Genomic DNA, 14,124 nt, shown 5'->3' on the forward strand with positions numbered 1-14,124 from the left:
ATATAACAATATTGAGGAAAAAAATTAAACAGTAATCCCAATTCTCAGAGATAACTTGTTCACTTACAGGCACATTTTATTTGTTTCATTTCATTTATTTTTTTTTTAACCATTAAACTTAAGGTTTCAGAGGTAACTGATACTGTTTCTGTCTTAATTTATATTTTTCAAATACTTTTCTGAAGATAATGGAAGTAAATGGACAAAACTTCGAGAATATTACATTTGTGAAGGCCCTTGAAATTTTGAGGAATAATACTCATCTTGCACTTACTGTAAAGACCAATATTTTTGGTGAGTTTTGTTTAAAAATTGTCTGAGCTTTTTTTGTAATAGAAAAAGAATCATTATAATGTAAAGGAGAATAGTAAAATGTAAACATGTTTCTAGCTATTTGAATATTTTTAGGGTCTTTGGTGTTGGGATATGTAGTATTTTATTTATATTTTTAGAGAGACTGAAAGGGTGGGAGGGGGGAGAGAGTCAGAGAGAGAGAGACATTTATTGGTTGCCTCCCACACATGCCCCAACTGGGACAGGGAGCGAACCGCAACTCAAGTACATGCCCTTGACTGGAATCGAACCTGCAACCCTTCGATGCAGGGGCAGAAGCTGTATCCACTGAGCATACCAGCCAGGGCTAGAAAGTACATTTTAAAACATGTGTATAACTATATTCAGTCAGCCATTTATAAAATGTCTATTGAGAATCTATTATGTACTTTACTTTGTAGGAAGATACTGAGTAAGACTTAGAATGACTGAATGAAACTTAAAATCAGAATTAGGTTTCCCCACCCTCCACCCCCTGCTAATGTGCAAATCATTCTACTTCTAATGTTTTAGCTAGGTCAGTGGTCGGCAAACTGCGGCTCGGCAAACCGCAGCTCGTGAGCCACATGCGGCTCTTTGGCCCCTTGAGTGTGGCTCTTCCACAAAATATCGGCTCTTCCACAAAATACCGACTTCTGCGCATGGGCCACGAAGTTTCAATTGCACTCTATGTGCACGCCCGCACATGGTATTTTGTGGAAGAGCCGCACTCAAGGGGCCAAAGAGCCGCATGTGGCTCGCGAGCCGCGGTTTGCCGACCACAAGGCTAGGTTTTTGAAATAATAATACGAATGCCAGATTAGATGTTTCATGGAAATAAATTGAGTAAAACATTGAATTAAGCAGTAAATTATAAATTTATAATAACAAATTTGTTATTATAAAAAAAGTAGAGTATTTTTACATACTCTACTTTTATGTAAAAATGTTGATTATTGTGCCTGAAGTGTGTTCTGATCCTGTTTATATTTGATTGAACCAATGGCTAAGCCTGTACTTTTAACTTAATCTATTTGTTGTTGAGTTTTTTAGACATTTAGGAATGACTTTCTGTAGTTTGGTTTTATTAGATGCCATTGAGTTTCCCTGAAATTCTGAGAAGGGAAACAATATAACAATTGGAAACTGTCAAAGAAAATTTGAGTCTTTACTAAGTAGAGAGGGAAAAGTTTCTCATAGGTCCTTTAGGTTGCAGTTTGAGAAATAAGAATTGAATTTAAAAGCTATGCGTATAGAAAAGGAAGTGTGTCTATTTTTTTCCTCTTTGGCTCCTCTTTGTACTGCACTTAGTCATAATGAAAAATGAAACATGTTGTTTTTCCTCATTTCATTTGAGTTCCTTTTACTGAATTACCTCATGTGAAGTCATGGTAAGTAACTATCTATTTGCAATTCCTAATATTGTATTCATTAAGCAACAAATAAGAAAGTCTTGCCAGATTTTGGATTTCCTGGAGTTTGGAACTAGTATCTAGAAACATCAACTTTTGGGTTAAACCAAAAGGGTTCTGATTTTGAAAAATGTGAAAGCAGAGCTTGCTCTATTACCAAGACCAAATTATTTAGTCTCTTCAAACTTCAGTTTCTCCAACTCTGTTTTATAGGGTTCTTGTACTTTTAACTTTTTGTACCTGGCACATAATAATTACTAACTGATATCAAATATTATGTATAAAAATACAAAAATAGTATAACATACTGGTTAACAACATGGATCTTGGGAGACAGTAAAATAGATCTAAAGGCTGCAATACTACTAATAGAGATGTCCTGTGGAAAAAAGTGACGCTGCTTTTGTCCTTCTCTCTATTGCAGTTTTTATGCAGTACGCACAGCCATCCGAAATCCTCCTTCCTCTAGTAGACAACCTCCACCTGATCCACATTTCATGTTTAGATGCAGTAAATGTCTGCAGAGAAGAAAACAGCTGGTATTCTCAGCTGACATTCTTCCTGCTCTGGAATTTCAGTTCATCAGATGCTCTTGGCCTTCAAAACTTTCTAACATCTTTTAAAATCCCACCACTCAGATAATTTACTATTAGCATTTAAATTTTTTAAAATTTATTTTTATTGATTTCAGAGAAGAGGGGAAAGGGAGAAAGAGATAGAAACATCAATGATGAGAGAGAATCATTGATTGGCTACTTCCTACACACCCCACATTGGGGATCAAGCCCGAAACCCGGGTATGTGTCCCGATCAGGAGGCGAACCACAGCCTCCTGGTTCATAGGTCGACACTCAACCACTAAGCCACTCCACTGGGGAGCATTTTCATTTTTTAATAAAAGTAATACACGGATATGTTTTGAAAATTAAAACACCCAAGAAAGATGCATCATCGAACTATACTGTGCACAGTATTCTTTACCTTTCCACATCAGTTCATACAGATTTACTCTTGTATAGTTGTTATTGCATAGAATTCCATTGCATTATCATCGCAATCTGTTAAGTTGATGTCAACTCAAATATATGTTTTAGGTTATTACCAGTTTTTGCTATTTACAAATTATGTAATAAAAACTCTTAGTGCTTATCTTTTATGCTTATATGACACACCTATAAATTTCTCAGAGTGGAAGCAGTTTCCAAAAGTTTACCCCAGTCTGCATACCTCACTTCATTCATCAGTGTTTAAGAATGCCTCAGGCCCTAACCGGTTTGGCTTAGTGGACAGAGCGTTGGCCTGCGGACTGAAAGGTTCCAGGTTCGATTCCAGTCAAGGGCATATACCTTGGTTGCGGGCACATCCCCAGTAGGAGGTGTGCAGGAAGCACCTGATTGATGTTTCTCTGTCATCGATGTTTCTAGCTGTCTATCCCTCTCCCTTCCTCTCTGTAAAAAATCAATAAGATATATTTTAAAAAGAAGAAGAATGCCTCGGCGGTGGGCATACTCAACTTTAGTTGTTGTATTCTTTAATAATGAGAGTGGTTGAGCACTTTTTCATGTGTGTTATAAAATCTTTTTTTTTTTTTATTGGTTTTTAGAGAGAGAGGAAAGGAGAGGGGGAGAGAAAGAGAAACATTGATGAGAAAACAACACATTGCTGGCTGCCTCGTGTTCCTTACCTGGAATTGAACTAGCAAAAAAAAACAACACACACACATACACACACACGAAGCCCAACCAACTGAACCACACCAGCCAGAGCTATAAAAAGTATTTTATTTGTCCATTTTTATGCTGAGTTACTCATCTGTTTATATGTTTGAATGTCCTGTCATTTTATCTTAAGGGTTGTAAATATTTTTCCCAAATTAGAAACTACTTTGTACACTGTTGAAGCGCCTTACATACACACTATAGCCAGAATTATCTGCTGCCTATTGAGAGATTTACTGTTGTTCTTAACATTTCCTTTACCACAGGAACTTTGAAGTAGAGATTTCCTCTACCTAGACTCATTCCTCCTTCCCCTCCTGTTGCTTAGTTAAAAATCTACTCACTTTATTGACCTCTTCATACACAGTGACTTATTTAAAGAAAATTTTCCCTTTCTTGCTATCTCTATTATCTCTATCTCATTATGTTCTCTCTGTCCCTTATGTCTTCTCTGTATTGTAGACTGTATGTTCCCCAATAGGAGGTCTCTGCAGACAGGTAGTATAGTACCTGACATATATTTACAAGTTGGCAAATATTTTTTGAATGGGTGGATATCTTGATTTTAGCTCAAAAAAGCCTTTTTGCCTTTACCACGTGACTTAAAATAAAGTGAATATAAAAATAGAAACTGAAAGGCAGTTATTGTATCTTAATAACTGCCTTTGTAAGCAGAGTATCTTTGAAAGGTGACTCATAAAGATTTTAATTGTTTTGAAGGCAGAAATGTGCTCTTCATAAGCTTACAATATACTCTGGTAATGTGAAATCATTCTGGTTGAAACTTTAAAAATGGTCCAGTGTTACAACTAAAAACCAAATTATTTATAGTGGTAAGGTGTCAGTTCTTAAGGCTTTGTCCATTTGAATCTTACTTATTGGTCCTTGATCTTGTGGAAAACTGGTTTATCCCCCCAAATAAGTGAAAGTATCGCAGTTCTCTGTGGTTGGAGTTTCAGTGGGCACATTTATACAGTTTACAGCTTGTCTTCTATGGAGGTACAGAGTAGTACTGCTTAAAGTTGTAACTGTTAATCTTAAGTTCCACATATCATGGGGCTGAAGACCCGCATATTTAAAAATATGCAGCCACCATCTTTCTTTCATTCAGACATCCCCCGCCCCCCAGGCACCACAAGTTTTTAGGAAAGTTTCCTTGTACTTTAGCATTTATCTTTTTAGTGTGTGTTTTTTTCTTCTAGCAGTTGATCTGTCTTATTTAAGAACACACATTTTAAACACCACCAAAAAAACTTTTTCATGATATTACTTAATGAAAAAAAGGTGGCAGCTTTTTCTAACTGGAAAATGAGTCACTTAATAGCTTCTAGATATATAGCCTCTTACAGATATTTCTTTCTTTTGCCTGATTCCAGGGAGATAAAGCTCCTCTCACAAGTTGAAAAATTGAATCTTGGCAAAGAGATTGCTAGACAAGCAAGTCCCCCAATGCACATGTATCCTCCTTAAGGATGAAGTAACACACCAGACTTAGGGTCAAAAGAAAGTTAGCTAAGGACAATTGGTTTTTTACTCCAGACCACTGCAGTGAATGTTTATTAGTTGCTTTACTTTATTGAGTGACATAAGTCTCATGAGTGTAACACTGAGGAAGATGTCATATGTTACCAAATGTAGTACTATTTATTTTTGGTAAAAACTGGTCAAGCAAAGCTCTTCCCATTTTTTTAATGGGTAACTTTTGCAAAACTGAGCATAATGTAGTACTTATATCTCATCTCACCTTATCATTAGAAGTAACATAAATAATAGAATCTAAATATCTGTTTTAATAAAATCTGAGTTGATGAGCAGTTATATAGCTTATTTTCTAAATAGGAACCCCAGAACTTCTCAAACATGCTGGCTGGCTCGCTACCTCCTTTTCATTTTCCTCACTGAGATAACATCAGCAGTATAGTCAGGTATAAAAACTGTAACAAGAAGTGGATATAACTGATTAGGGAAGGATATAAATTTCATGAATAAATAAGGCTGTGAAATGTCAAGTGCTAAAAAGTGACTGTTTATTCTCAAAATTTGCTGTTAATATAAAAGCTTTCTAACCTGAAGAAATGACAAGTTTATTTATTTATTCCCACAGTGTTCAAAGAGTTACTTAGTAGGACTGAACAAGAAAAATCTGGTGTTCCTCACATTCCAAAAATTGCTGAAAAAAAAAGTAATCGCCATTCAATCCAGGATGTACCAGGAGATATTGAGCAGGCACCACAGGAGAAAGGAAATAAGAAAGTAAAAGCAAATACTGTTTCAGGTGGAAGAAACAAAATCAGGAAAATTTTGGATAAAACACGATTTAGTATCTTGCCTCCCAAACTATTTAGGTATGTAATGCCATTCTCAGTCATATGGGCATTTTCCTGTTGACTATAAATTTTTTATTTTGGGGAAGTGAAATTTGGGTCAGTTTTGTTTTTTATACAACTAATGCATCATAAAATCTACACGTGATCCATAAATAAAAGAGAATAAATTCTGAATGTCTCCCATCTTTTCATTGAAGTTACCAGTTTTAGATTATATAGTCTTCTATTAGCCTTCTTTTGAATTTTAGAAACAACTGCCATTTTATAAAATCTTGTTTTGGAGGGGAGAAGGGGGTATATTTTTGGTATAGTTTTAGTCCTTTTACCTACAAATTTGGACACCTTAAATCTTCTGTCACATTCACTAATTGTAGGTTTTGTTTTTTAAATTAACTTTCTCTTATTGCACTATTTATTTTCTCTTGAATTCTAATGCTGGCCTTATTAATCAAATGTATTTCTATTTCCAAAATGAGATGTCACTAAAACTGAGTAAAAGTTCAAGATTTCCTATGTAAATTAAGGTCTATAAAATACTGATGAAATCAATCCACTGAAGTGTCATGACTGGAAATGAGTCTGGTATATATTATGTCTGTGTATATTCTACATTATCTACTTCTTTAAGCAATCACAAAAGTTCTAATCAAATATAGTACTTAAGCAGAGTAGGCCGGCACAGTCAAGGAAAAAAAGAAAGAATATTCAAATAAAAATTGCTCAAAGAAAATACTTATTTGGCTTCTGGTTCCTGGCACTATGACAGATGATAATTATCAAGTTGAAAAGAGGTAGTTCCTACCTTAAGGAATTCATATCAGAAACCCTTTCGCATTTATTATACATTAGGCACAATGTCCAGAGATAGAAATATGGAATGATAAGTAGAACAAGTTTCTTGTCCTTTAAGAGTTGATTATCTAAAAGGGAAAAGCAGGCCAATGGTGCATTAGAGGATGATAAATGCTTTGATAATGTCCAAAAGCAAGAACAAGCCTGGTAAGTTTGAATAGATGTGTGTGTGTGTGTGTGTGTGTGTGTGTGTGTGTGTGTGCGCGCGTGCGCGCGCAGACGCGCACGCCCGGAAAGGTGAAGCAGGAGAGATCGGTAAGTGCTAGGTTATGAAGGATTTTTAATATTATGCCACAGATGAGGACTTTATTATATCTTACTAGGAGCCAGATAATAGGGAGCCAGAGAAAACATGATGTGATAAGATTTGTGCTTTTAGGAACTTCTGTTAGCGTGTTTGTAGCTTGGGATGGAAGATGCAGCAAAATTAGCAGTAATAGCGAGGAGATTAATTGGGAGGCAACTTTGAAACAGGTAAACGTCAGTTCTCATCTTTTATGTCAAGATCTCAAAAGATTTCCTGATTGGGAAATGTTCTCCTTGAAATGTTATTTCCAGTCTGGGGAACAAATTCGCTCTTCATTTAATTTTGGGCTCACAGAGGATTGAAACATCCTGAGCTCTGTTCTTGATGTCAGTCATGTCTAGAAGGTTTATTACTCATTCCTTCCGGAATAACTGCTTTCCTGAAGCGAGTGGTCTATAAAAGTCATAATTTTAAAATAGCAAAGTTCTTATAATATGAGCATACTGTAGCAGCACTGCAAACATTGTAAGAAAAGGCTTGTTCTAACAAATGACCATTGAGTAAGGAGAATGTAAGAGGGCCAGCTCACACTGAAGAGATTGGGGACAATTTGGCATGAGCAGAAGTCACTGTATGAAGGCACTGAGGGAAAGGAAAAAGGATGGAGGACTAGAGGCAGAAAAGAGTGTACAAGAGGAGTTCCTCAGGAGATAATGCCCTGAGTTCCATTTCCAGAAACCCTGGTGGGTTTGGTCTGGAATATATGTATCTTCCTTAAGTGGTTCCCATTTTCAACAGTGGCACAGTTGTGATATTTGTCATCAAAAACCAGAGTACACTGATTGTAACTGATTTTAGCTTGTTAACTTCACATTCCAACCAGCTATATTCAGGTTTCAGATAGCTAAGTCAGTATCTCATCTCCACAGTGTCTCCTTCAGAAGTAGGAATTGGTTACTCCACTTGGATTCCTTGCCAGACAGTTGGTCCTGTCCAGAAATGTCCAAGCTTAGAAAAAGACCCTGAGTTCAAATAGCCTACAAGAGTTATTTTTACTTTTGGTTTACAGGATAAGTATATAAGAAATGCTATTGTGTTTTATTGGTCTAATTGTGTTATGACTGTATTTCTAATAATAACCATTCCTCCCTCATTAGCCTAGGTGGTTTGGGATTCAGATTGGGATTTAGATAGGATCATTTGGTATGGACCAAATATGCTCAAGGACATTTTGACAGGACCAGATTTCAAGACTTTTTGGACCTACTATCTCTATGGATGTTTTAGACAGGACCAAATGTCCACCAATCTTTGACTTACATCTTTGGTTACAGCAGAGACAAGGAAATGTCCAAGGAGCAATTAATTAAATATTTTCAAGCATTATTTCTTTATATTGGTACCAAAAAAAAGATCTAGTAGAAGTTTTACTTAAGCTCAGAAGGGATTTTTTTCATTTATTAACGAATATTTATTGAGTCTCTTGCTTTGTGCCAGTAAGAGGCTGCTGGCTATGAATACAAACATGAATAAAATGCTGCCCTTCATTTTAAACTGGCTTTCTCTTCTAAACATGTTTTGGTTAAGTAAAATGCTATTTCAGCCATATAAATACCAAGAAATAGATTATTTTAGTAGAAATTATAAAGGTTTTCTATTGAAATCCGTTTTTCAGAGAGAACAGATTTATTTTACTTTCCAGAGTGGCCATTTTTAATTTTTCAGAATGTATGTCATATTTGACACTTAATCATTAAAAATGAATTTAGACAACCCCTTTTGTTATACATGCAAAAGAATCACTAGATAGAAAACTTCTATAGAAAAGTAGAGTACATGAAACAGATGCTCTGCATCAATAATAATCAAGGACATACAATTTAAACAGGAAAGTGGATAAAGATCAACAAAAAGAATAGTTAGGGCCAGAATTGATAACATCCTATCCTAAATAATAAAAGCCTAATATGCAAATCAACTGAACAGTGGAATGACTGGTTGCTATGAGACACATTGACCACCAGGGGGCAGATGCTCAACGCAGGAGCTGCCCGCAGGCTCCAGGCCAGCCAAGGTGGGTACCAATGGGGGCCCTCTCATCCCCCCGCCACTGGTCGCCCCGTAGAGGGAGGCGACCAGCGGCGGGGGGCAGGGCTGGCAAGTGAAGGCAGGTGCCAGCAGGGCCCCCCGATTGCCCCGCTGGTCGCCCCACAGATCGGCCCTGATCGAGAGCCAGGCCTAGGGACCCTAACCATTCATGAATTTCGTGCACCAGGCCTCTAGTAGAGTAGATAATAAGCTTAGACTGCTGTGGAAATATAAAATGATGCAACCTTTCTATAAAACATTTGGGCAGGTTTTTTAATGAAGAACTTTAAGAAGGTTCATACCTTTGATTCAATAATTCCATTTCTACTAATAATTAGATTCAGGTTAATTTATGGATGTTCTCAGTAATTTTTTCTATAATAAAACAAAATTGGGAATACCCTAAATGTACAACTACAAGCAATTGGTTAAGTAATTGTGCTATATATACTACAAAACTGACTAGAAGACAAATGATTATGGTTTTTACAAAGGCGTGGTTTTTATTAGTAATTTTTTCTTCCTTACTTTCTTGTTTCCTGTATTTTTTAAGTTTTCTACTTTGAATACTTGTTTTTTAATGAAAATAAAATGAGTTGAATGCCCCAATTTCTGAACATCTCCTATGTTCCAGGACTCTGGAAAGGGCAGTTGGTCCCTGCCTTTTGCAGTACACTTCTCTAAGAGTAGAGGATAAGTTGTCAGAGAGAGACTATGAAAAAGAATGTCTAGCCGAAACCGGTTTGGCTCAGTGGATAGAGCGTCGGCCTGCGGACTGAAAGGTCCCAGGTTCGATTCCGGTCAAGGGCATGTACATGGGTTGCGGGCACATCCCCAGTGGGGAGTGTGCAGGAGGCAGCTGATCGATGTTTCTCTCTCATCGATGTTTCTAACTCTCTATCTCTCTCCCTTCCTCTCTGTAAAAAATCAATAAAATATATTTAAAAAAAAAAAGAAAAAGAAAAAGAATGTCTACATCTGTGAGATGAGCAAAAGAAAATGAATTCGAGGAAGGAACAAATAAGAACAGATAATTCTCAAAATCCCTAGCCATGTCATCATTTTAAAATGCAAGAATGCTCCTGAAAATTAGAAGTTACAAAGAAAAGTTACTGATTTTGAATAACATCTGTAGATTAACACATAGCAATGTGGTTCTTATTGAGCTGAGATTATTTCACAATTCAGGAACTCTGATCTCCTATGTTTTTAATCACTCAGCTTTTATTTTGTTTTCTTTAATCACAGATTGTCTAAGTAACATCTTCATGTTATTCATTGTAGCAGTCCAAGAAATAGACTGCCTTATTTTCTTATCAGAAATTATTGTTCCTCCTCATTTCTTGTTAGCATATGTTTTTTTTCTTTTAATATTGGGATTATTTTTTATTTCATGTTGGTATTTACATTGCCTTTTTAGTTTCATGATATAAAACTAAAATATACTTTAAATATAGTGTCAGGGAATTATTAAGGAATTTTTCAAAACTGTCTTGTTTCTATTACTGCATCACCTCAGGAGACTGTTTTGGTAAGAAATGACATAATTACTTGCAAATAGGTTTTATTCGGCTTCCAAACAAGCATGGATATTTTGCCAATCAGATACTATTTCATTCATGTCATAGCATGAGTTGTACTTAACATGACTATAGTTTTCATTTATACATGCTCACACCTTAATTAACATGGATTTGTAACCAACTTTAAATTATTATAACTGGGGGCGGGGCTGGGCGGGGAAAAATTATTATAACTGTACAGTGTCAAATCTATTGCTTATTAAAAAGCAGAATTAATGTTAAATAAGATCAGTAAGAGAGTTAAGAACTTAGAATATTTTGTACATTTCTCTTAGTCTCTAAATTTCGATTTATTGCAACTAATACAACCTAGTTTAATATAAAATTACAACATTTTAACATTGTTAAAGTTGTTTTTAACAACTTTTAAGAGATTAGTAGGACTAGCTACTGATCTCTTTTAACAGTTTGCTTCCTTGGATTCAGTTATTTGACCCTCTGTGTCCAAAAATTGGCAGGTTTGTTTTCAAAAATTTATAAAAGAAAGACCATTGTGTTTTTTAAAAGTGTCATATTTCCTACATAATTTAAATTGTTGCCAAATTACTTATTAAGCCGTAGATACTATATCTGTGAAAGGCCCCTGCCTCCTTTTTTTCTCTTACCTAATCTTAAAACATTTAGCTCTGATCTTCAGGGAAACACACCCAATTTTAAGGAGCCAATTTAACACAAGCTCAAATTACTTATTAAATAAGATATTTCCTTTGCTTTATCTGTTAAATTAGACTGACTTCTCTACTCAGGGAAACACTTCTCTTTCTGTAGTGCCTTTACCTGTCATTCCCACCCTGACCCCTACTGTATTGCAGTGTGAATTGCTTAAAATCCTTTCTTACTTCTACTGTTCAATTTTAATTTTGGTAAAAATACTTCACCATCGTCTTAAAAATAGGAACCCTATTTTTCTCTGTGCCAGATGTTCACCTACATTGCCTAATTTAATCCTTAAAGTAATCCTGGGAGATAGTGTTATTCACATTTTTAGATGAAGAAATCAAAGACTAGGAACAGAAAAGTCCCTGAGGTCACACAGCTAATAACCCAGGTCTGTCTGACATAGCTTGCTCTTGAAATGCTTACCTTTGCTGTCTTCTATGTCTCCATGCTTTTTCCTGACTCCTCTGCTCTCTCTCTTGTCCTGGCTCTTTCTTCTTTGTCTGGCTATTAACACTCCTTTAGTTGTTTATTTAACAGTCCTCTATATTTCATCTTGCATAGTTTCCTAATCTGCCTAAATCCTATTTTTTTTACTCCCAATATATTCTAGATGTATCCCATGTTACTCATTTTTCACTAATCCATTCCATGCTAATAGGTAAGTATTCTGTGATATCTCTGTTTATATGTGTAGCAAGGTCTAGGTAAAATGCTGCATTCAATAAAATTTAGATGAAAATTAATATTAACCTAAAGCATTGGTTTTAACATAAGCATAACCCTTAGAAATAAGTGGTATTTTGATTATTGATGCTGATGGAAACTTTTCCTTTTTATGGTTATTCCATGTTTGGGTAGGACTGTTTTCCTATGTTTTATAGGACTTTTGCAGTTATCTAAAAGTTAAGTGACAGTTATGTTTCTATGTTTTTATTTTTCACTTAGAGTTGTTTATGTAACACTTCTAAATATTTTAAAGGAAAAGTATTTTATTTGCTTAAATATGGCCATTTAATTGATACTTGTTTTTTAAACCTTTAAAGAGAATTAACTTTCAATAACTTGCTTTCTATTCTGGTTTTGATGTTCTCATTTAGGAAACAGACAAATAATTAGACTTGAGAGATCACCAAAGAAATAATGTGCCCTTAGAATAAACATTAGAGACTATAAAGTTCTTTTCTTCCATTTTTGTGCCTGGTCCTCCTTTTCCTTCTTTTTTCTGTTTGTCACATATTTTCTGTTTGTTGCTCTTCTCTGTGCCATCTTCCCGTTATTTTTTCTCTATTGGTGATTTGGACAGTGAGATTGTTCATATGTTTAAAGACCTTTCTTATTTTGTCACTTGAACCTGGCCCCACATTGTTTTTTATAACTTTCCCTTTCTTTGGTTTGGGTTTAGACCCAACTCCATCCTTTGCTTAGACAGTGGTTCTCAACCTGTGGGTCGCGACCCCTTTGGCGGTCAAAGGACCCTTTCACAAAGGTCGCCTAAGACCATCCTGCATATCAGATATTTATATTAAGATTCATAACAATGGCAACATTACAGTTACGAAGTAGCAACGAAAATAATTTTATGGTTGGGTCACAACATGAGGAACTGTATTTAAAGGGCCAGAAGGTTGAGAACCACTGGCCTAGGAGGTTTCGAAGCTTTTCTGTTAAAGGGAGAGAACCTTGCTGTGGTGTTGGCTGTGTATTGTTGGATACATGTATTGGCATCCATTGAAACTGGCAGATCTCAAAGGCTTCCTAAACACTCAGGTTCAATTTCTCTCCCCAAACCATTTGAAACTAGCATGACTATTTCTCTATGAGGTGGTAGAATTACTTAGATGTATAAGTTACATTTTATTAGTCACTGTTAAAAGCATTTTATTGCCATTTTCATTATTACAGTTGCCCTTTTTTTAAAAAATGAATCTAATTGTTAAAGTCACCACTTTGAATTGGTTCTTTATGCCTTAGTGCACAGAGAACAGTAATGTTTACTATTAGAACCCTCAAATACTTTAAAGTGATATATGACATTCTTTTGAAGTGACGGAGGCCTGAGCCAATCACAAGACGACAGCATTGTGGGAACAAGACACTGTAGACACAGTCTGGCTATAATGCCTATTCCTGGAACACTGTCATCTAGCAGCCCGGATCTTCTTCAGCCTACTACCAGCATGTTGGATTTTTCCAACCCTTCAGGTGATTTTGTGTGTGATTTTTTTTACAGCAATATTGTACCAAATGGACAAATAGATGGTTAGGCCTTGTGCAACAAATGCTAGGTTTACTTGCAGACTTCTTTTCCTACCTCTAGATTATGACTTAATTCAAAAAGCTAAAGAGAAGAGTTTGTCTTTTTGTCTAAGCTAAAGTGATACGTCTTCTACAACTTTTTCTTCTTCCTCAATACTGAACTCAGATGTTAACTCATTGGGGAAGCCCAGGTCCATTTGTAATAGTCCCTCCTTTTCCAGAAATCTCTAGCATGAAAATTTTTGTTGTCTTTCAATTGCTTGTCATAAGAATTTATTTCCATATCTGTATGTTTGTGTGTTCCAGAGTAGTACTTACTATTCTGCATTCACAAAATATTTTCACATTATCAAAGCACAAATTAAATACAGTATTTATCCATTCATATCTCAGAGATATTGCAAGTTTGATTTCAGACCACCACAATAAAGCGAATATTACAGTAAAGGGAGTCATAATCTTTTTGTTATTGGAAGATCTTGCCTTCAGTTTGTAAAAACCCAGCATCTGTGAAGCTCAGTAAAGTGAAGTGCAATAAAATGAGGTCTGCCTGTATTTTCATAAGACAAGTTTTTAGGGACATATAATTTATAGATTGAATGATCCTATGGCTGTATTTTTGCCACCAGAATATGTTGAAGTAGGATTAAGACGATGAAGGGTGGGTTG

The 14,124-nt window shown here is 35.7% G+C and overlaps 1 protein-coding gene across 7 annotated transcripts in view; it reads left to right on the forward strand.

Moving 5' to 3' along the window:
- RAPGEF6 (Rap guanine nucleotide exchange factor 6) overlaps positions 1–14,124 on the forward strand; it is a 184,576-nt gene that overhangs the window by 121,301 nt on the left and 49,151 nt on the right. For all 7 annotated transcript variants that reach the window (XM_015560937.1, XM_006759164.2, XM_006759163.2 and 4 more), the window contains 3 exons: positions 186–294; positions 5,547–5,787; positions 13,244–13,401. In XM_015560937.1, coding sequence (XP_015416423.1) covers positions 186–294; positions 5,547–5,787; positions 13,244–13,401 — 508 coding nt within the window. The remainder of the gene's footprint in view (positions 1–185; positions 295–5,546; positions 5,788–13,243; positions 13,402–14,124) is intronic.

The sequence above is a fragment of the Myotis davidii genome, unplaced genomic scaffold (assembly GCF_000327345.1).
Source record: "Myotis davidii unplaced genomic scaffold, ASM32734v1 scaffold456, whole genome shotgun sequence".
NCBI lineage: Eukaryota > Metazoa > Chordata > Mammalia > Chiroptera > Vespertilionidae > Myotis > Myotis davidii.